Source organism: Orcinus orca, chromosome 1, assembly GCF_937001465.1.
Source record: "Orcinus orca chromosome 1, mOrcOrc1.1, whole genome shotgun sequence".
Taxonomy (NCBI): domain Eukaryota; kingdom Metazoa; phylum Chordata; class Mammalia; order Artiodactyla; family Delphinidae; genus Orcinus; species Orcinus orca.
Genome location: NC_064559.1, coordinates 125,464,334 through 125,487,903, shown reverse-complemented (window position 1 = coordinate 125,487,903; position 23,570 = coordinate 125,464,334). Strand labels below are relative to the sequence as shown.

General features: G+C 40.1%; 1 protein-coding gene across 2 annotated transcripts in view; it reads right to left on the bottom strand.

Moving 5' to 3' along the window:
• The window catches only part of PLPPR5 (phospholipid phosphatase related 5), a 127,954-nt gene extending 125,077 nt beyond the window's left edge, over positions 1 to 2,877 (bottom strand). The window contains exon 1 of one of the 2 annotated variants that reach the window (XM_004263066.4): positions 2,458 to 2,877. In XM_004263066.4, coding sequence (XP_004263114.1) covers positions 2,458 to 2,694 — 237 coding nt within the window. In that variant the 5' untranslated portion in view covers positions 2,695 to 2,877. The remainder of the gene's footprint in view (positions 1 to 2,457) is intronic. The other variant, XM_049714806.1, reaches the window with a different exon arrangement.
• Positions 2,878 to 23,570: the final 20,693 nt, after the last annotated feature.

Genomic DNA, 23,570 nt, shown 5'->3' with positions numbered 1-23,570 from the left:
ACCTTCCTAAACCTCAGTTTTGCCAAAGGGTAGGTGACAGTAATAATAACTGCTTTCATAGATAATGCAAGTATTAGATAGGTATAGGGTATGTAACCCAACAAATGATGGGTACTACTAACATTACTATTAATAATATTGTTTTCATGCAAAGTGACTGTGCTAAGCCAGTGTTCTTGAGAAGAATGGAAAAGCAGGGCTGCCATTACTGTTCCCAAACTTTCACATTATGAGAGTGTAATATTGGGAAGAGCAGAAGCAGAAACAAAGGCCAGCAGCACAGCTAGCCTGAATATCCAACATTTCCTTCTCTTCAGACTGACTCCCAAATTCTCTCTCTTGTAACTAATGAACTGAAAATCGAAACATGGAAATCACGTTGGATCCTCCCTTTTAAAATCTCTCAAGAATATTCTAGATCCCCACCCAAGCAGCCTTTCTCATCTTCTTTCAGAGAACATGTTTTTTGGAAGTAGGACAAGCAGTATGGCATTTGGCATCAGTCTCACAGGCATCAAACACCACACCCACCATTTTTGTTTTCAGGTGCTTCTAGTTTATTATCTGATCCTCAGGGTCCTCAAATGTTAACTGGAGAGACTATCTCCTGGAAGGGATGCTCTGAGAAGTATACGTGGCCATGACTATTCAGTGCCCAGCACAAAGCAGGTGCTCAATAATGACTAATTAATTCCCTTTCCCCTCTGTGGTTCCCCCTAAGTGGAGAATAATCAAATTCTTTGGGAAAATATGTTATGTCTCTAAATGGCACCTGCCACCATGGATGGATGGTTAGGATCTGAAAAGTGCTATCTCATTTAAATAAGCCACAGAATCGTAATCACCAAGGGATGAGTTACAGACATTACTGATTATGGCTGTACCCAAACCAGTGTCCTGAAAGTGACAGGCTTTTTTCTTAAAAGAAAAAAAAAAAAAAAATCCTTGAAAAATCCCTGAGCTATTCAGTCTCCTAGAAAACATGTGTCTGGAAACTCAACATCTGCAGAAAGCAAAAGGGCCCAAGAAGGACCAATTTATTTTTTTCTCTTACAGCTTTCCAAATAGAGGAGAGAGAACACCAACATGAAGCTGGATTCGGGGTTTCTGATATATTTTAGCAAATTACAACTGAAAAAAAACAAAACAAAACATTTTCTGGTGCAAGGTCTAACACTTTTCAAAACAGTATTCTTGGAGCCGTATTTGACGTCAACTATCACAGTACCTGTGATAAAGTTACTTTGAAGTTATCAAGAAGTTCCTTGGTTTGTGGAATTCCATTATGTGTGTTAGGAACTTTTCATTATTCTGTAAATTATTAACTCATTTCCTCTAAAATCAAAGAAAACATGAATATCCAAACCTAACAGATAAAACAGATATTCTTAACATTCATTATTGCAATTTACACATTCAACCACTGGGAAAAAAAGTCCCTTTCCTTTCCCTCTTCATTTTTAATTTCTTATTAGTTATCTGTTGAGAGAGAGAGAAAGAGAGAGAGAGAGAGACAAGATGAGCTGTACCACAAGAAGGGAACCTCCAATACTTTGACAGTATTAAAGGAACCATAATAATTATTTTCTGAAAAAACACCACCAATTCTCCTACCTATAACTTTGCACCACATTCACATATGTAAATTATTATACGATTATCATTCTAATAGTTACATATGTATATCTGTGTATATATATGCGTGCATGTGCCCGTATAGACACACACACAATCCAAAAGGCATTCTCAGAAAAGCTCTATGAGAAAAGGACTTAAGCCGCCCAGGGAATGGAAGAGCGTTTAAATGAATCCTGTAATTTAGGCACAGCTCCTGCTTTTCAGCAAGCACTGCTACTGGAGCCTCTTCATTTAGGAGAGGTCTCATGTTCTTTTTTAGATATCTGTTCCCTGGTCAGCTTAGTCTAATTGGCACTTCCTTTCGAAAGGGAAGGAGGCGGTAAAAAGGGAATTTGCGCCCCGACTCTGGAAGCAGAAGTCCCTTCCACACCCCAGCAGTTGATCGCCGTCTCCCTCCCGCTGGCCCCGCTGCTGCTCGTCTTCCAGTCGCAATGTGAGAGGTGGCAGCCAGCGGAGCAAGGCCACAGAGTAGATGAAGTCAAGATTCAACCGGATAACTCACCTCCTCCCCAACCCCGACTCCCACCCATTACCGTCTACAGCCCCCTTCCCTCCCATCCCCCTCCGTGTCACGCTAAGTTGCAGCCACCGCGGGGGGTAGCGGGGGGTGCGGGGGCGGCAGGTGGGGAGAGCTGGGGGCTTCCTTCGGACCCATACCGACGCGCCCTAGAAGAATGTCCTCTGGGGAAGGGTCTGCCGCCAACTTGGAGGAACTTAGAAGGCAAAGGCTGCCGCGCCCCGACCTCAGCGGGGCCTCAACCCTGAAGGCGAGGGGCCGAAAAGGGCAGTCGGGGCGAGGGCGGGCACCCCCGGGCTTACCACGAGCACGGGGACCCCGGCGGCCAGCGAGTAGAGGAGCACGGGGGGCACGGCGCTGCTGTCCTCCGGGCCCGGGTAGGGCTTGCGGTAGGCGCTGTCGTGGCAGAAGAAGCCCTGCACGTTCACAGTGAACGTGTCCGTGTATTCGAAGTAGTACGCCAGCATCACCGTCCCTGCCATGATCACCATCTGGAAATAGAGCATGCTGCTGGTGAGCGCCGCGGGCAGCCGGGGCATGCACGCCTCCCGGGCCGGGCCGAGCCGAGCGGGCGGCGGACGGGCCCCCTCCCGGGTCCGCCGAGGCAGCCACCGGGGGCGCGGCGGCGGGGGCGGCGGGAGGACGAGGCGCGGGAGGCAGGATGGAGCCGCCGGAGGAAGAGGCGGAGGCAGGTCCGGGTTTCGAGGCGCCGGCTGGCTGCGGAGGAGGTGGCTACCCCCGGACGAACCCCCGCTCCCCTCCCCGCCCCCTGCCCGCCGCAAGCACCGCCCGCCCGGGCGCGGGGTCGCGCGGGAGGGCGGGGAGTCCCGGGCGGCGGGTCGCGGCCAGGCGAGACACCGTTCGCTATGCAGCTGCGCGGGGCCGAGCCCCCAGGCCCGCCCGGAGGAGGGGCGGACCGGGCGGCGGCGGCTGGGACAGCGGCACCTGTACCCCTCGGAAGGCGGAGGCAGTGGAGCAAGCGAAGCTCCTCACAGGGGTAAAAACCAAAAGGGGGGGAGGGGAGGCAGTAGAGAAGGAGCTTCTAGAAACTCCCTTCTGAGGCAGCAGCTGGGTGTTTTAGGAAACCCGCGCAACGCCTGGGAAAATGGTGCGGACGCGTCTTCGGAGCGCAACCCCGTAAAGCGCCAAGTGCCGATTCCGCGCAGCGACTTTCAGCCGGTGCCTCTTTGGATTCCTTAACCCCGTGCAGGACACACGCCCAGCGCGAGTTTCTAGGCGCAATGAGAAACATCATCCCAGAGGATTTTAGATTCTGAGTTTTTTTGCTTCCCGCTCCAGCTTCCTAGGGCTTTGTATGTAAAAACAGAAATCATAGCTCGGGAGTTCCCGAAGCATCATGTCTTGTACAACGGCCCCTTCCTCGTTCACGTAGTCTCCTCTGGCTCATCTTCTCAGTTTCCCTTTATTAGCTGCTTGTGAGACGAGGCACTGCAGATTCCTGGGACCCAGCAGTGCAGCCCCTAGGGAAGGGAAAAGGGCCATTTGCCTCACCTCGCTATTCCCTGAGTTCCCAGGTACTGCCGGGATTCCCCAGGGGTCAAGTGAAAGGAGAGGGAGACAGAGGGCTCACACCACAGGCATACAAAACACACCCATACGTTGGGCAGGCACGCGTGTGCGTGGGTATGTAAGTAGCTGTGTAACTGCATGTATGTAAGGAGCCCGTTTCGTGATGCCATATGGGTCCCTGCCTGCAAGATTAGGCAGCCGACTGAGGGGGCTTAGGGGGGGGTGGAGCTTAGTGGAACCTGACACTGCTTACCTTTCACTCCGGAGAGCAGGTAGGAAGCCTGTATGCACGGCGAGGGGATGAAAATACTCCTAGAGCCCTGCCCTTCTCATTACAACGTGGAATTACCTTAGGAGATTTGTAGAATATTCATGTTAATGGGTTGTAGCCTGATGATTTTTAGAGGTGGGCCTTTATCATCAGGAAAAAACACTTTTAAGCTAAAAAAGGCCTTTTAAATTTGGCAAGTGATTGGTGGTTTAGGGATGAGATAATAATGGCAGTGTGACTTTCTTTAATGTAGAATTATTTTACCCTCCATGTTATTACAGACATCATTTAATAACTAATTACTTAGTGCTTACCAGGAAAACAACACCGAAAAACCTATGTAATAAGCAATTTGGGGCAGTGGGAGCAAACTGTTCCTAAATGGACAAGCAAGACTTATCATACGATGAAAATATAACTACTACAAAGATACATGGTCTAGTGCTACATTCAGAAAATCATTCTAAGACTGTAAGAGTGTTTAAACTGCAAATCTGGTTCTAAATCCTGTTTAATAGAATTTTTGGAAGAATGGTGTTAATTTAAAAGGATAGTTTTAAAATGTAACTTTGGATTAAGGAGAGTCTAACGTAGGTAATGTATTCAAACTGATGAAAACGTGCATTACTTTTGAAATTAAAATGCACTGTAATGCACTGTTCTGGTGTTATGTGTGCCTAGTACTGTTCGTGTAACAAAGCCGGGTCCTCGTCTGTCCTGTTCACTGCTCTGTCCCCAGCATGAGCAGTGTATGGTATACTGTAGATATTTAATCTTTGAATGAATTAAGGAACTTACTCCTCTAAGAACAACAGGGAAGTGTTTTCACGTATAAAATTTACTTCGAGGTTAGGGAATCCCAATCTTTATGTCCCCAGATAAACCTAGCCTGTATACTTATTTGGCACACAGGGCAATGTTAGAGCAATGACTCTGGTACTGCCTCAGTTCAAATCTCAGCCCCGCCACTTACCAGTTCTGGGAACCTGGGCAAAATGCTTAACCTCTTCCTGCCTTGCTTCCATCACCGGTAAAATAGGGATGATACTCGTAACTACTTTACAAGGTTGTTATGAGGATTATTGATGCTCATTTCATTATGTCTGGCACATTGTGTTTAAATTCTATAAAGTTTAACCTTTAGTCATACATGTATCTAGCCTGCCTTAACCCAGGTCATTCTAACACCCATCACCAGTCACTTCCTTCTCTTTTTATTGCTTACAAAATGATTCTGGGGCTTCCCTGGTGGTGCAGTGGTTGAGAGTCCGCCTGCCGATGCAGGGGACACGGGTTCGTACCCCGGTCCGGGAAGATCCCACGTGCCGCGGAGCGGCTGGGCCCGTGAGCCATGGCCGCTGAGCCTGCGCGTCCGGAGCCTGTGCTCCGCAACGGGAGAGGCCACAGCAGTGAGAGGCCCGCGTACCGCAAAGAAAAACAAAAACAAAAACAAAGTGATTCTGGGTGTATCCATATTTCTGTATATATTTTTCTGTAGATTTGTGCACATTCTATCTTCTCTTTCAGATGGTATCCACCTCAAGAATAAGATATTATTTTCCTTCAGAATTCTCAATATCCCCATGATTTGTTCATTTTAGATGGTCAAAAACTGTTGTTGACCGACTCATGGTTGACTAACCATCCAATGCTGAAATTCAAGGTTAATAATCTTAACTCACATTATAAAGATACCAACATTAAATTAAACTTCCATGAATATTTGAACAGCTTGGTTATACATAGAAATGGTGTGAGGTGGATGAAAGAGCATGAGCAATATGCCTTTGGGCTGATTACTTTACTTTCCTGAGCCTGAGCTTCTTTGGGGACAAAATGAACTAATTTTCTTACCTCTGGGCTTTGTACCAAGTAAGTACCAAAGAAGGTACTTATTTAGGGCCTTTCTTCATTTTATTTTCCTGTGAATCATGTAAGCTAATTCTTTTCTAAAAGACGTTTTTCAACTTCAAAGAATCCTTTGGAACCCTGCCTCAATTCTTTTTTTTTTTTTTTGCGGTACGCGGGCCTCTCAGCGGCCATGGCTCACGGGCCCAGCCGCTCCGCGGCATGTGGGATCCTCCCGGACCAGGGCACGAACCCGTGTCCCCTGCATCGGCAGGCAGACTCCCAACCACTGCACCACCAGGGAAGCCCCTGCCTCAATTCTTAATGTAACTATCTGTTTCTAGATTAAAAAAAGCACTACTCATATTTAATCTTTTGGAATCTTGCCCAAATTCTTAATTTAATTTAATTCTTAGGCATATCATTGTGCTTTCAAATGTATTGTAGCCGTCAGTCTGTCCTGTCCAAATTCTCCCCATGTCAGCTCCTACCAAAGTGAGTAATGTAGGTCAAAAGTGTGGTATTTATAACTTTTATTTTCCAACTCCCAGTGATTCATATTGTATTTATCTGTGCATGACTTAACAACCACTCCATCCCACCATGTTTCTCCACCTATAAAACATGAATACTGGGACAGATCTTGGGGGAATCATTTATCAGTTCCAATACCTCCCATCTACCCACCCCAATACTCATGCTCCAGTAAGAACTAGTAAGGTGCTAGACTGGCATAGAAAGATGTAGTCCTTGTCTGTATGGTTTATAACTTTTCTTCTATAGATAGAAGACAAATGTACAAAAAGGCAAGGTGGAGGGGACCTTTAGGTTGGTAGCAAGTGCAAAGACCATTTGAATAATCCTTGGGAAGCCAAGCATTGAATATTTGTGGATAGCTAGATGACTGAATGTATTCTTCTTCTTTAAGTTTGAGAACCTAATGTGCCTGCTAAAACGGAACAGGAGATGGACATGACTCCTCAGGATTATGACCAGTTGGGTTCCGTACAACAAATCTATGAATACCAAGAGCCAGATTGAGATTCTCTGCTCAGGTTCAGGGATTTGGACCTCATTAGTTTATAGACAGAATGTTTTTGGCAGAGATACCTGAGCATTTCCAAGGACCAAAGGAGATATGGAATTATAAACAATGGTTTCCATGTGTTTCAGGTAACTGAGAGGTAAACCCAGGCATTTTCCTGAAATTTTCTCATTCCATGTGCAAAAACAGAGATAAATAACATTACTTTCTGTACATAGCTGAGATGGTGAGATAAATAACGTTACTTTCAGTTCATAGATGAGATGGTAAGGTATGAATTTAGAAGGCTGTACATAAATGGACTAGGGAAGCTCTCCAAAAGAAGAATAGAGTCCTTCTTTTAAAAACAACAACAAAAATCCGTATTCATAATGCTGAACCTGCACTAGAGATGTTTAAGGAGATTCACATGTGTGACAAGTTACAGGACTTTGTACTAATGAGGAACGTTAAATATTAACATATATTGGTAGAAGATCTCATGGGAATAGGTTTGGAAAAAAAAGGCTTTATATAGGCCAGATAGCTGTGTTCAGAATAAGTAATTCATTCTAATACTTATTGAGCTGCAAAAGACAATATCTCAACAGATCTTTATTGACCTGGATCTAGAAAATGAACAATTGCACTAGTTTACTAACTTCCAAACAATTTGATATAGAGAACACCCCTGAAGCTTGAATAAGAAATAAGATGTAGGGGTGGTTAACTAAAGAAATGTTGTACTTAAACACATTCATACAAACTCAAAGAGACAATATCCTCATACGAAAACTAAAGAGAGATAGGAGCATTTGGGATTACACCTTTGACCTCTTTATTTTGGATGTCATAGCATACTGCATCCTCACAGGGTGGTTTTCAGTGCTTGATTTAGGAGGTAACTGCTTTCTCAAGAAAACAGGAAAGAAAAACAGCTAGAATAGTAATTTGTATGTCTGCCTTTGAGGTTCCAGCTGTAATGGGATGTTTATCTCAAAGGCCAGATGCTTCTGACCTGAATAAGTGGTACTTATCTTCCTCTAGAACCACGAAGATATCTTTAAAGTGCCTTACTCTGTGACTGTATTACAGCTATTCTATTCTTCTATATTTCCAGTATTTTAAATTTTCACTTTCAAAACAGTTATCACAAACGAAGCACATATTTTATTAGAAAACCTAGTTATATTTCACTGAAGGTATAGGTGTGAAATTGATTGACCAGGTAAAAGAACCCAAATTTATTAAATATTAAAGCAGGGAAAGAACAGAAAAATTTAACTAGCATGCTATCTTTTAAAATTATTGTTATTATCCTATAGTAAAATTTAAAATTTAAATTATTAAGTTAGGGAAAGTTAATTGGGACATGCTGCTACTACTTAAGCTGTGTGGCCGTGACAATCACTTAGCCTCTCTGAATCTAGTCTGCTCATCTGTAAAACTGGGTTAGTGAATCTTTACAAAGACATCGAATGACTTATATTTATAAAATGTTTCATAAATATTAAAGCATTGGACAAATCTACATTAGAAAGCATCCTAATTAGGAGGAGAGAATACCTCATCTGAGTGGGTCCTGGATTTTCTCCCCAGCACTGAGTTTCAGTTCCCCAAAGCTCAGATTAATTGCTTCCTGCTCTGTTGCCATGTCTGTGAATATGGAATTGTTTACCATATGTTTTAGTGATAAAAAAAAATTATTTTGTTAAGTATAAATCTATGGATCCAAAACATCAGGGGAAGTTTCAAAATATTCAATTTCCCTAAGAATACCTTTAAACAATTGTTAAGGATAAGAACATAAGAGTGTGTCAGTTAAGTATGATGGGTAAGCCTGAGGACTGGGGATTACAGAACTGACTTCATATCTTTACTCTGTAGATTCATAACTGAGGGACCTTGGCCCAAGTCATTTTAATTTCTGTAGTGTCCTAAAATGAGGATAATGTTGCCTACTTCACTAAGATGTGATATAGAACCTTGGCCATTCACCACAATAAGTGATCATTACGGTTATTGTTACTCTTCTGGTATAATTAATCCTGCCACTGCTGGATCAGCAAAACTTTTATTGATCCATTTGGAAAAGTGCCTGCATAAAATTCTGCTGAACTGTCTTTGTAACTTCATGTTACTTGAAGACACCTGAAAGTCGTTATGTGAGCTATGATAAATGAGAACCATCCTACTGAACAAAATCACAAATCCTGCTAACAATTTGAGAAACAGTTTCTTTAGCAGCGATATGGAGCATGTGATGCCAACTATGCTGATGACAGCTGCGGGTCCTTTGTCAAAGATTCAGCTTGTGAATGCCAATCAGCGTTTGTTTGGTTGTCCTTCAATGCACTAGGTAATGATTGAAGTAAAGATACAACAGAAATTAGACACTCAGAATGGTTCCTTATGTTCACACATGGACCATGATCAACTATTAGTACTATTAGTTTAAAATCAGATGATTTTGGGGCTTCCCTGGTGGCGCAGTGGTTGAGCGTCCGCCTGCCGATGCAGGGGACACGGGTTCGTGCCCCGGTCCGGGAAGATCCCACATGCCGCAGAGCGGCTGGGCGCGTGAGCCATGGCCGCTGAGCCTGCGCGTCGGAGCCTGTGCTCCCCAACGGGATAGGCCACAACAGTGAGAGGCCCGCGTACCGAAAAAAAAAAAAATCAGATGATTTTTGGAATGCTATTTTAGTGAGAGCACAAAGGCTTCTGGCATGATGAATTTCTGCCCTAAATTTCATCATTTCATCATTCTTGAATGTGTTCATAAATTACTGAGCTTTTTCCACCTACAAGTTTACATCTATAAACATGGAAAGTAATTTTTTGGTCAAGTAAAGAAATAATGTCTTAATTGCTGAATTAATTGGAAGCTAGTAAGTAGCAGAAAAATTGCCATTAAAGTATAAATATTTATAGATTGTATCACTTTGAAGGAAAGTGGGGGAAGTATTTGGAAGAGAAACATCACTGTGCATATTGTTTTGTTACTCTTGTGATTATCACCCTTTGTTATTAAGTCAGGTGTGATTAATCATATTTCATTATTTATCAATTATGTTATTATAATCAATGCTTCAATGTGTAATGGGGCCTTTAATGTACTTGATAAGGATAAAATATTTTACCTTGTTTTCCACTTAGTGATGACTTGCTTTAATACTTCTTTTGTCTCATACAGATCGCCAATAAAAATAGAAGAACATGAAGAGTAAAATCTTAATTAACTTTAGAAAGGCTCATGAAATAGAGTATCCTGGGGAACTACTGCTTTTATTAATAGAAACCCTCTAACGTTCTTTGTCAGAACTCTTAAATTAGTAATCAAATTGTGCTGAATGTACTACATTTTTCTTTGGTGATCTGACATAGGGGTCATTATTTGGAAGCTCAGCTCTTACTGTTTATTATTGTAGTGATTCTAGATGTAGGAGATTGATTTTTGTAAGTGCTGATGGTAGGATAAACTCTGGACATTTTGCGAAAAAAATTGCCTGAAATATATTTTTATTTATTTGAAACCACAATACTGTTTATTGAGTGACTACTATATGCTAAAATAGTTCTAAGAATCTCTGATTCTTAAAACTACACTCCCCCCACTCCATTTACTGAAGAGATATGACAACATCAGTCTTCCAAAAAGTAGTATGCAGAATACTACCACTTACTTGAGGGTCCTAGTCTTTGTGGAGTCCAGTTTGAGTAAATCAGGTTTTTACTAATCAAGATACCTATTTGTAATTCTACAGGAGCATAAAACATAAGCTGCTCTGAAATAACACAGAGTTTTCATTTTAGTGTTTGGTGGACCTGTAAATGAGACCATAGGCTTGAGGAGTAGATGCCCTATGTCCTTTTAATATTGGATAATCCAGCTTAGCTACTGAACCAGGAGTGAAAATTTTGGGAGGATTGGGGATTGACAACTATATCAGTCTGCCTGTTTGGCCATAACAAAATACCATAGACTGGGTGGCTTTAAACAACAGAAATTTTTGTTTTTACATTTCTGGAGGCCGGAAGTTCAAGATCAAGGTGCCATCAGGGTTGGTTTTTTGTGAAACCTCTCTATCTGGTTTGCAGACAGTGCCTTCTCACTGTATCTTCATGTGGCCTTTCCTCTGCCCTCGCATGGAGAGGTAGCTCTTCCTCTTCTCACAAAGACACCAATCCTAGCAGATTAGGGTCCCAGCCTTATGACCTCATTTAACCTTAGTTATCTCCCTTTTAGAGGTCCTGTCTCCAAATACAGTCACACTGGAGGTTAGAGCTTCAACATATTAGTGGTGAGAGGACATAATGCAGTCCGTAAGAGCATCCCACTGCTCTCCCAATTCAATATATTAGAATGCTTCATTAGGTTGAACCGTATGAAATTGGCAACTGCAAGTGGATCAACCTATACAAGATCAATACAAATAAGCTTGATTGCTGAAATATCCAGGTGATTATTTCATAAATTGTAACGTTAGGAAAAAATAAGTTATATTTCCTCACTGTTTAATGATGTCTGTGCCTCCCAATCGGATGGATTTCCAGTTGAACTCTTTAAAGTTAAGTTTGAGACCAAGTAAATTTTTATTACCTCATTGTAAAAGTCAGAAAACATGAGTTAAAATTGATTCAATGGTACATAACTTTAACGATCTACTTGGCAATACAACTGCTCTGAAACCCTCCTCAACATGATTTTCAGACGATAAATGTTGGTGTCTGAAGGACAGTCTTACTCAGTTGTACAGCCGGAAGTATAAAATGAATATAATATGGGGAGTCTGGGCTAAGCACACACATATTTTTTACCTTTGGGTCAGAAATTTAATTGCTGCTTCTTGCTCATACTGATAAGGAAGCCAAATGCTACGCTCCAGGAATTGCAACAAATCAATTACTGACAGGTAATGGAGTCCAGTATCAAGTGAGATAAGAGTGCTTAGAAATCAGCTTCATCAGAGGGCTTTACCAATGCTCTCTGAATCACCCAAGCCTCCTTTGTATTTAAATATTGCCCCCTTCTCTCCACCTGGCTATGTATGACTGCAAGATGAGGAGCAGATAAAATATGCATCTTGGGCTTCCCTGGTGGCACAGTGGTTGAGAGTCCGCCTGCCGATGCAGGGGACACGGGTTCGTGCCCCAGTCTGGGAAGATCCCACATGCCACAGAGCGACTGGGCCCGTGAGCCATGGCCGCTGAGCCTGCTCGTCCAGAGCCTGTGCTCCGCAACGGGAGAGGCCACAGCGGTGAGAGGCCCGCGTACCACAAAAATATATATATATATATATATATATATATATATTCTGTTATATATCTCATCAGACTACATGGACCCCCAGTTCTGCTGGTGCTGCTCAAAACAAGTTTACCAGATTCCGGTCCTCTAGAAAATTATTCCATAAGATAACCTTGTACTAGAAAAGCATGCAAACTAGTGGTTTGCATTTGTTTAGAGACATGTTTATTAAGAATTTATGCTCTGCAAAGGTCTGTACAGGCATAGTAAGAATAGATTACCTCCCATCTGCTCACAAAACATTACAATAAGGTCAATATTATGACCTTATTGGATCATTACAATAAGGTCAATATTATGAGTTTCCACACCTGAAAATCAGGAAGACAAAAATTTCTAAAAATATACACTATGCTACCTTAACTTAGTGGCAGATGGGAGGTAATACAGACACGTTTGACTATTTACCATGTGCCAGACACTTCACATGTTTCAATTGTATGTAGTTAATTCTAGAACCCTGCAATATTAAGTACCATTACCTCCCACTTTGCCAAATCTGAATCTCAGAGATACTTTCCTGCTGGCCCATGATTAATAAGTAGCAGAACTGGTGTTTGAACCTAGATCTGGCCGGTTCCCAAGAAATTTCTATTGCATCATATTGACAGTTTTTAATATGTTGTACCAATTCTACAAATACCATTTATATTTAATATAAATATATTAAAAGATATACTTGAATAGATTAACAAGCTGTGGTATATCCATATTAAGGAATACTACACAACAATAGAAAGGAATAAAACTCCATAACTTGGGTGAACCTCAGAGACTTTAGGCTGAGTGAAGGAAGCCAGTTTCAAAAGGTTATATACTGTACAATTCGATTTTTATGTCATTCTGGAAAAGACACATCTACAGTGATAGAGTACCGATCAGTGGTTGCCACAGGCTAGGAGTGGATGTGTGGGTGACTGTAAAGAAATAGCACAAGGGAGTTCTTTGGGTGATGGAGCTGTTCTGCATCCCAATTGTTGTGACAATGATCTGAAATATACATAGGTTATAATTCATTGAACTGTACACAAGACATCAATAAAAAATTAAAAAGGAAATATTTAAAGTGTGGACAATTACAAGAAAGACATCATCATACTAATAAAACTTTTGATATCTTTGTAGTTTTGTTCTTACACATAAAGGTGACATGTTTTGTGAGAGTTTTTAATCCCATACAGAAAGGTATAAATTATGACTTAGCTGTATTTGAAAGATGATAAAATATGATGTTTAGAAATAATGAAGACTGATATGTACCTGCAACAGTCTTTTGGAATATATATTCTTATATATATATATATACACACACATATATATGTCCTAAGGAATATTGTGAACATTTCAGACAAGAATTCAGCGTATTAATGTAAACATCCCATCCAATATCTGAGAAGAATGTAGATAGGGTTCTTCTGCCAGAGTTCCTTCTCATGGTAGCAGCTGGCAGAAATAGGCACCCTGTCCCAATGATTAAGGAAAAGCATACCAATTCCCATGAAGAACTAGAGAACTAGGAAAGAGACATTGGAAAAAAACACATTTGTGCCAACTGAGCCTAGAAAATGGAGTTGAAAGGAGGCTGGGGCTGGTGGAAGGAGAGTGCCAGAATTTAATCTGGTCATATCAGAATTTCTCTGGCCACATCCACTGACCATGTCCATGTGCCATACCTAAATGTAACAGCTTAGTCAGGATTGACTTAGGAACTTGCATCACTGAAGGTTAGTGACAGCGGCTGGAGGAGAACTGGCCCTTTAAATGGTTCTTCTGTAGCTTCAAGAGGTTATTGAGCTTTCCCAAGATGTCAGGCATGTTATTAAATGAGTTAATGTCAGAGAAAAGTGTGTACTATAAATTGTAGGGTACCACAGAAGTGTTACTTATTATTAACCTTAAAACTGGGAGACTGACTCAATGGAGTATATTAAGCTAGAGGAGGAACATCTGTAAGGTAACCAAGATACCAAATGCTCAGCCTTTGAAATTTTTAAATGTGCATTTCTGGTGGACACAATCCATATGTGCCTGTGCATTGTGCAAATATTCATACTGCACATTAATAAATACATATAAATGAGCTGAAAATTGTGAATTACTCAGTAAAACCACAGCAGCCCATCTTGATGAGATTACCCTTTCAGAAAAATGCATTAAAATGCAAATATGTTAAATAAATCAAATTTGGGAGGTCAAATTTTCTGGGAAGTGCAGTCTGTTAGCAATATTGCATCTCTACAGGATTTCCATCTGAATTGTACTAATGATGTGCAGACTGGGAGTGCAATGAAAGAAAAATTTCTAAGACTGTGGGCTTCAGCTTTAGCAGATGTTGTATGTTCTGATAACTGAATCAAAAGGAGATGGATAAAAACCTTTGTGTGCTCTTCTCAGCCCCATGAGGGCTGAATCCATGGTTTACCTTTCTGTTATATCTCCACTGCCTAAAACATTTCCTAGCACCTGGTGTGTACTTAATAAATAGTTGTTGAATGCATGGATGATAAATAAGGAGTAGAAGAGAGTGGTAGATGTACAAATTGAAGAGAAAGGATGAGTACGAGAGACATTTTGAAAGAAAAGCAATAGGAAGAAAGGAGACTCATGAATTAAAGATGATGCCAAAGTTTTTCGTCTGGATGACTGGGAGTGGTATTGCCATTGGCTATAATGGAGAAGAACATGGGGTAGAGGCAGGTGAGTAAGTTTCACATTGTAAAGTTAGGCATACATCAAACTCAGAGACAGAATTATCTACATAAAGATGATGATTAACATAAGAATGAAGAATACCTCATACTCTGTGTATATATAGTTCCGTATTTCCTTATGGAAAAACCTGCACTAGAAGTAACACTCATGATGTGTCTTAATCACTTCTCCCCAAGAGGGAGCAGTGATTTATTTGACTGGGAGTGCAGTGACATTCACTGGTTCACATTTTTCCACTGGGTAAATCTTATCTATTTAAAGCCTGAAAGATCTGGAGATTCATTTCCCCCTTTTTGTGGGAAGCAACAATTCTGGGTAAGTATGTCTGCCCTACAAAGCCAATTTGTTTCCTTGAATAGATTCCTTCAAGCTCTGAGCTTAGGATAAGTGGAGAGACAAAGAATATTAGCATCCCTTTTTGGCCGTGGATCTATAGAAACAGTTAATATCCAATTGCTGATCTCCCATGTTCAGTTTTTCACTTGGTTCAAAATTATGCAGTAGAATCAAGTGATACTGTATATTATCCTCCTACAGGCCCAATATTCTGGAAAGTTTTAGAAAGAAAAGTATACGAGTAAAGAAAAATAGAGCAGCCAGTGCAACAGGGAATTAATGGTTGAAAATGTTTGAAGATATCAAGGATTTCCCAGTGTCAAGTAGATCTTGGAGGGAGAGTTCACAAAGGATGTGTGAGGAACACAGATCAAATCTGTCGTGCAGATGTGGGGCATGAGGACAGAGTCTGAGCCACTAAATGCGGTGATTAGGTACATGGTCACGTGTACAATTTTATTCGACATGAAATGGTCAAGAGGAAGCCAGGATTCAGAAGGCAGTAAGGAAACAGAGGCATTGGGTCCAGATTATTTGTTCTTGTAGTTTAAGAATCAGTAATGTGAGGGGAATAGAATAGTGGGTGGAGGAGGTCACAAGGTAAAAACTTTTTTGTTCTGTTCTGTTTTCCCAAGAAAGGAACAATCAGCGCACACATTTGATGGCTGAGAACCAATAGAAGTATGAGTGAATAAGGAAGCCGGAGGGGAAGAACTTGTTTTTGATTTTGAAAGAGACAGAAAAGAGTGAGAAGGTGAGATGGGCAATAGGGTCAGCCTTCATGGAGCCATCTTCCTTCACTGAGATGGATGGAAAACAAAACAGAATAGGGAAGTTGATGAGGTCCTCTACCAAGGGGAAGTTGAGAGAAAAGAGCCAGTGAGAAAATCTATCAATCAAAACATGATGTTCTCAAGAAGGTTGACGGCTCTCACTTTATCTAAAAACAAGCGAGGTCTCTTCTTTAATTTAGCTCCGGTATCAAAGTCTCTCTTTTAGATTATAGAGTAAGTGAGAAGTGTACTAAAATAGAACACAGTAACCCAATTGAAAAAAGCAGAGGTTTAGAAGAATATATTTATATGAAGGGACCTGGCGTCCCAATCTGGAAACCCATGCTACCATGGGAACAAAGCTTAATCTTGAAGTCAAAAGGCAGACCTTAAGATTCCTGCATCCAAGGAACATGGCCCCCACTCCCTTGACTCTTTTTTATCCCACCAACACCCCTTTCTTCCCTTTCCCCTTGGGAAAAAGTAGCAAGGACACACTTTTATTTTTCTCTTTTATCAGCTAAAATATCTCATGAATATGACTTCTTTTTAATGAATCCTCTATCAGAGCAGCTGAAGTTGTGTCAAACCTACTGATTGATCCAGTGCCATGTTTTGAGGCTGAACTAAGTCATGGGACACATTCAATCAGCCTAGCATGGGAAAAACAAAAAACAGAAAATTAACCCCATGAGGTTTTTCACATGGTCTAGCACTTGTTAGTGAAAATCAGTAATATGTTATGTGCCTCCCTCTTTTTATGAGAAAGATGAAAACATTTCAAAATGTGGAGTAAAGCAGTTTTGTATTAAACACAAAAGACAAAAGCAATGTGGTCAATGGCAAGATTGGTTACATATAAAATCATTATGTTGCAGTGATTTTCTTCAGGTAACTTGAAGCTGAGAAAAACAAGTTTATTAATTATCGATTTTCATTTGTTCCCTTTTAAAAAATGAGAACCAAGAGGAATAAGATAATTCAACAGTTTCCCTTGAATCAGCAAGTTTTTATCAATGGAAAATAAACTTTTTAACATGAAAGCAGGAATAAAATGAGTTATAGAAAGGTGCTAGCTACTTTCAGGCTGTGATAATAAAAAGAAGTCCAACTTATGTCTTTTATGTGCAAGGCATTGTACTAGCTGCCTAATTTTTTTGCATTATTATTAAGAAACATTTCAAACATTCAGAAAAGTTTATATATATAAAATTACAAACTTATGGATTTAAAAGTGTTTGATATGTTTCAAACCATTAGGTTGTTAATCTTATTTATACTCTGGTTATCCTATTTTGGGCCAGAGAGTGTCTTCAGAATGATTTCCTGGGTCTTTTGGATAGGTAGTTTCCTTGCTTTTGGTATGATAAGGTGTTCCAGAATTAACTTGTACATGTTTTTCCCCAGACCTAGAACCAGCTATTTTTCCAAAATAGTTTGGTTCCTGTTAGGGGAAAATGGTATTTACAGACCAAAATCTGATGAATTAGGGTTTGTCTATTGCTACCAGGTTGGTCTTCATTTCTAGGTCTTTTCAATGGATAGAGCTAACTTTTTCTTTTAGAGAAGACACACCATGAGCTCATACTGACATTTCAATTCAAAGTCAGGAATACAAGATTTGTACTTAACCTCTTTGGTTTCATATCTGTACTTCTTTTTCCAGTTCTGAAATTCCTTCACTTACATAACCTCATGTACCTCACACTCAACAAATTCAGAATTAAAGCCACGACTGCCTCCCATCTTATCCACAGCTGATTTCCCTTCTCATTCCCTATTCCAGTGAAAAGCAATGCTTTGCACCCATCAGGTATCACACTGGAACCTTGGAAGTTATTTCATTGTTTACTGTCTCTTGCACACATTAAGTCAGGTCCAAGTGCAATAGATTAGACCTGCTGTCTCTGAAATCCTGTCTCTCTTCCATTCCTTCAGCCACCATCTTAGTTCAAGCCTCATGGTTTCTTATCTGTTTCATGAAATAGACATGCCCTACCTCTCAATGTGTGCCTGTCAGATCTCTTCTCCACATTCCTTTCGGAATGAATCTCCCAACATGTGAACAAATCATGTCACTTCCTTGCTTAAATAAGAATCTTTAATGCCATCTCCTCTTGGTATGCTCTCCATCCCTCTACCATCTTTTAAGACTGCAGACCTCTGTATGCTATACAAGCCCTTCCTGGTCCCTCTTCTTTTACCTGTTTCTGCCCATGACACATACTTCCATGTATGCCTACTGAATTATAATCCTTCAGCAGCCTTCCCTGATAACTGCCATGGGGATTAAGACCCTTGATGGGTGTCCACATAGTTTTTTATGTTTATCTCGTATTCCATTCATTTTACTTTCTATAGTTACTGATTTTGTGGTCTCATTTTTCTACTATATTCTGTGCTCCTTTAGGGCAGAGACTGTATAGTTAAGAACCAATCTTTTGTGTTAAACACATTTCGGCTTACATTCTAGCTTTGTCTTTTCCTAGCTGTGCAATTTGGGGCAAGTTAACCTCCTCTCTGAACTTTGGATTCCTCATCTGTAACCTATATGTGGCTGTTGTGGGGATTAAATGAGGCAATGCCTGTCGAGTGTTTGATATAACTCCTAGCTCATTAGAGCTTTCAATAAATATGAGCAGTTACTACTATCATCTATGTCAATAGAGGATGAATGAAGGTAAAATGAGGACAAGGTTGGCCTCCAAGGGAGGCAGTCTTACCACCAAAGGCAGTACTGATGCGAGAAGAACAGAACTCAGGGGCCACTGGGGACAGAGGTTGCAGGTTCAGCAAGAGACTCCCCTAATTAGTCCAGGAGTGACATCTAAACCAGACCCAAGAGGCAACTCTCAATTGAGGCTGTCAGGAGATAGCTGAGAAGCTAGGTACAGAAAAGTAGGACGCACAAGAGAACGTTCTCAGAAAAGTGCTTTCTATACAGCTCTTCGGGGTTGGGAGATTTGAAGTTACACAGCTCCCTTAAGGAGCGGTGTTAAAAGTAGATGCCTGGTATTAAAGGTGGAGTTTTGTCTCCCCAAAATGATATGTTGACATCCTAATCCCAAGTACCTAATTTAGAAATAGCATCTTTACAGAGGTAATCAAGTTAAGATGAAGTCATTAGAGTGGGCTTTAATCCAGTATGACTGGTATCCTTATAAAAAGGGGAAATTTGGACACAGAGAGAGACACGTGCAGGGGGAAGATGATGTAAAGACACCTGAGGAGAAGACAGCCATGTAACTGGAGTAATACATCCTCAAGCTAAATAATGAGTAATACATTCCTCAAGGCTTGCCATCAAACACCAGGTGCTAGAAGAGGCAAGGGAGGATTCTCCCATGGATCCATCAGAGACAGCATGGCCTTGCCAACACCTGGACTTCAGAGCTGTAGGCTCCAAAACTGTGAGACAATAAATTTCTATTGTTTCAAGTTACCTAGTTTTGGGTGCTTTGCTGCAGCAGTCCTACTAAGTAAATACATCTGATGATACAAAATAACAGCCAGCTCTTTTGAACTCTGCATTAGACACTGTGCTAAGCACTTTTCACGAGTTTTCACATTCAATCCTCACAGTTCTATGGATTGGGCACAACATGTCCATTTTATAAATGATCACACTGAGGTTTAGTGAGGTTAAGCAACTTACCTGAGATAAATGGCAGAGCCTAAATCTGAACCTGCTCGTACCTGCCTGAGAGCTCATGCTCTCATCACTACATAACTCTCCACTCCATGCATACAATAACACACTGGAGCTTTACAGTAAATACAGAGCGACACCTGAGTTCAAGGGTATTGTCATCTTGATAAAGGACAAGTGTCATCTGTGTCTGTATGCCATCTTCCTGCAGCTGTGGTACCATGGAAAAGAATAGAGTTAGATGGTCTGGGCTCAAGCCTAATTTTGATTAGAATAGATGTTTTGTTTGGGGCAGATATTTAACCTCTCAATTTCCTCTTATGCAAAAAAAAGTCTCCTGATGCTCCAATTTCTCCTTTTATCTCTTTGTAGTTATTTATTCATTTGTTCATTCAACAAATGTATCCTAAGCAACCACTATACACCAATGACCAAGGTGAGGCATTGGGATTCCAAAAGGGAAAAGACAGACTCTGCCGTTTAGAACTTCCAGTCCCCGTTTCAGCACTTCTATTACAGTTGTGGTTTCTGTATATGTCAAGTTATCCTGGGTGGACATTAGGATGAGTCAGATTTTTTTTCTCTCTTTCCTCAATCTGTATAGAAATTAAGAGTATGATTTGGAAAAGACAGATCTGGGTTTGAATCTTGGATCCTCACATATTGTTTATGTGACATTTGGCAGGTTACTCTCTACACTTAAATTTTCTCATTTGTAAAATGAGACTAACAATACTTATATCATCATTTTGAGGATTAAATGAATAAGGTGTGCAAAGCAAATAGTTGAATGCTTGGCAAATCAATAGGCTTAATGAATCTGGTATTCTTAATCATTTGGTACATTTTCTGGAACATAACAAATACTCTAATGATGAATAAATTTATGAAATAAAATAATATAATGAAAGCATTTTATCAACAAGCATTTTATCAGGTTATAAAATGTAATGTATTTCCTATAAAATCTGCATATGTACTTAATCATTCCATTACCACCTTTTTCCCAAAGGATAAAATTGGAAAATGGTTTGAAAGGCTGATAAATTTTAATTTTCTGGAAATACTGGTGACAAAAACAAACTGTCAATATTTGTTCCACAAGTCAGGAAAGGTAACTAAATATGAGTAGCTGGTGCATTGAGAGCTAACTTGTATGCAAGATAAATTCAGGGTTATCTCACTGACTTGAATCAGCTGCATAGTTAAAAATTAGTCTGACTCATAATTTCGACGGATTAACATAAATAACGACAATAAAATACAAAATGGATCAGATTGTTCGAAATAGGCATTGCTGTTTATTTACTGCTAACTTGACTATCTCTAAAAGTCTAAAATAAATCTGTCAAAGGCCAGCCTGAATGATAACCTCTTCCAGAAAGCATTTACAACCACTGGCCTAGAGTAAGCACCAATCTGTTTTTCTTTTATTCCTTTCACCATATACCACATTGAAGCAATTATTTGAGCATGGGTCTTATTCTTTTTGTTGTTGGACTCTATAGTCCTTGCAGGAAAAAATAAATCTATATGTCAGTACCTTCGCTTCTCATAGCACTTAATGTAGTGCTTTGCATAGAAGCAAAATCTGTTACATGAATGAATTTAGAAAATCTAGAAATGAATACTTGAATGAATAAATTAATAGTTGCATTTCTGGGTCTTTATTCAGAAATACTTGTCATAAACATTACCAACATTTTGAATGTATGATATTTCCAAATTTCAGAAAAATTGGTTAATGTATTGCAGTGAGGCCTACATGCCACCATTCACTCACTCATTCTGTCAGCATTGTTTGTTGACTACCGATTATATACTAGGTATTATACAAGGTAATGAAGATCTGTTCTTCACCTACCAAGAGAATGTTCTTTCTAAGGCAAAGTCTACTATGTTTCACCACTATCTTTCAGAAACGTTGAAAAATTTTTAGCATGACACAAATATATCTGCCTACATCTCTTAACTTATACTTTGCTTTGTGGACCCCTTGCCCTCATAAATCTATTCTCTAGCCTCGGATGTCCTTGCAATTTCTCACCATTATATAAACTCTTATGTCTGTGCTTGTCCAGACCTTTCTTATCCATTCTGTAATAATCTCTATTCAGTATTTAAGACTCATCTCAAAGTCACCTACTCTTGGCAATCTACCTGGGCAAGCAGAGTCATCCTGACATCGCTTTATGAAATTTCTCTTTACATCACTTATTTGTTTCTGTCATCACATTTAATGTAATCTGTCATTATTGTTGATTTACTAGTGACTCTTTTCTACTGGATTGTAATTTCCTTGATAGGAGGCTATATGTCTCACTTATTCCTATGTGCTCAGTACCAGGAAAATCAGAGGTACTCAATAAATACTCTATGAATGGGGGGAAAAAAGCAAAGGACACTTTAAAACTAGTCATTTATTATAATTACCAAATTCTCCATTCTAATGATCATATGTTGCCTAAAATATGTTAATAATAATAGTACGTATATTTATATAGTGCTTTATTCTTTCCAAAATGCTTTTGAACTGGTTTAAACTGAAAATTTGTATTTTAAAAAAAAGTATATACACATATTGCTTATTCAGTTCAGGGTGAGCTAGTTTTAAGAGCACTTGTGATTTGTAATTTTCCTCCTTCCAGGCACCTGATGGGACAGCACTCTCCATCCCTTTGAGGTTGTGCATAGACGTGTGACATGCTTTAGTCAAAGCATTGTGAAGGTAAGTTGAGCGGGCCGCTTCCAGCTGGAAGTCTTTGGAAGACACAGTTTTTTGCCATCGACATGAAACCATATTGGCTTGTACGCTCCACCCCACAAAGACAAAAAGGAACAGAGCTCACCACTGACCTGAGATGAATATGTTGCAGGAATAAGGAAGACAAAACAAACAAAAAAATCCAAACCTTTTGTCGCTGAAAGCCACTGAGATTTTAAAGGATTTTTTTTGGGGGGGAGGGGTGTAACCGCAACATATTTTAGTCTATCTTCAATAATACTCAGAGTATGTTCACATATGAGAATTACACAATGGTATTTTCCTATATAATTTACTCTCATTCCCAGTCATTATTTAATCTTCGGAAAGATTAAGAATAGTATTATAGTGTGATGATCATGCTGGTTCTGCCTGTATCTTTAGCAGGAATGCCTAGGGAAGGAAATTCAGACCATCAGCATCAAAATCATACGTTTTGGTGAGAAAAGGAGAATAGCTGAGAGTGGTGAGGAAGAAGATAAGTGTGTTTGTTTTGGAAGAGGTTTACATCAGAAAAGAGTCGGTGCCTAAGGCCTCACTGGCTTGTTACTCATACTGTTGTATCTTTATCAGAAGATAGGGAGAAGGGGTAACTATATTAATACGTAATGCAATAAATCTGACTATCTTCAGATCAGAGGACACATTATTTTCAAGTACGGACTGCACAGCTTTCATTAGTGCCATGGGGTCCAAAAGGTACCATTGGACGAGGACCCCTGCTCTCCGGGTTCCTTGGGAGATCTTTGGATCATGGATTTCAGAACTCTTTGAGTCAGGTTCAAAATTTATTCAAATTTGTTTCCCCAACATTTGCATGTAATTGGTGTACAAAATATTTTCTTGAAGATGTTAATTGGTTCAAGTGGACTCAAATTATTCACAAATAGATGTTCCAAGGAGAAGGGGAAAAAAGTAAGTTGACTAATTATTTATGTCTATGTACAGATTATATACTGGAGGCACACTTATCCACACAGACACACATAATTAAAATATCCCCAAAGTAAAAATGTTAAGCTTGTCTTAAGACAAAAGAGAATGAAATAGAAGCAAATCAATGGCATTTTCGAGTTTTCATATCAAGTCCCCAGTCTTGGAAAATTTGAATTCAGAGACCTTAATAGCTGGTCAAATTCTCGCACTGATTAAAAGCATTATATATATTCCCTTAAAGGGGACAAACAACAAACTAACTTC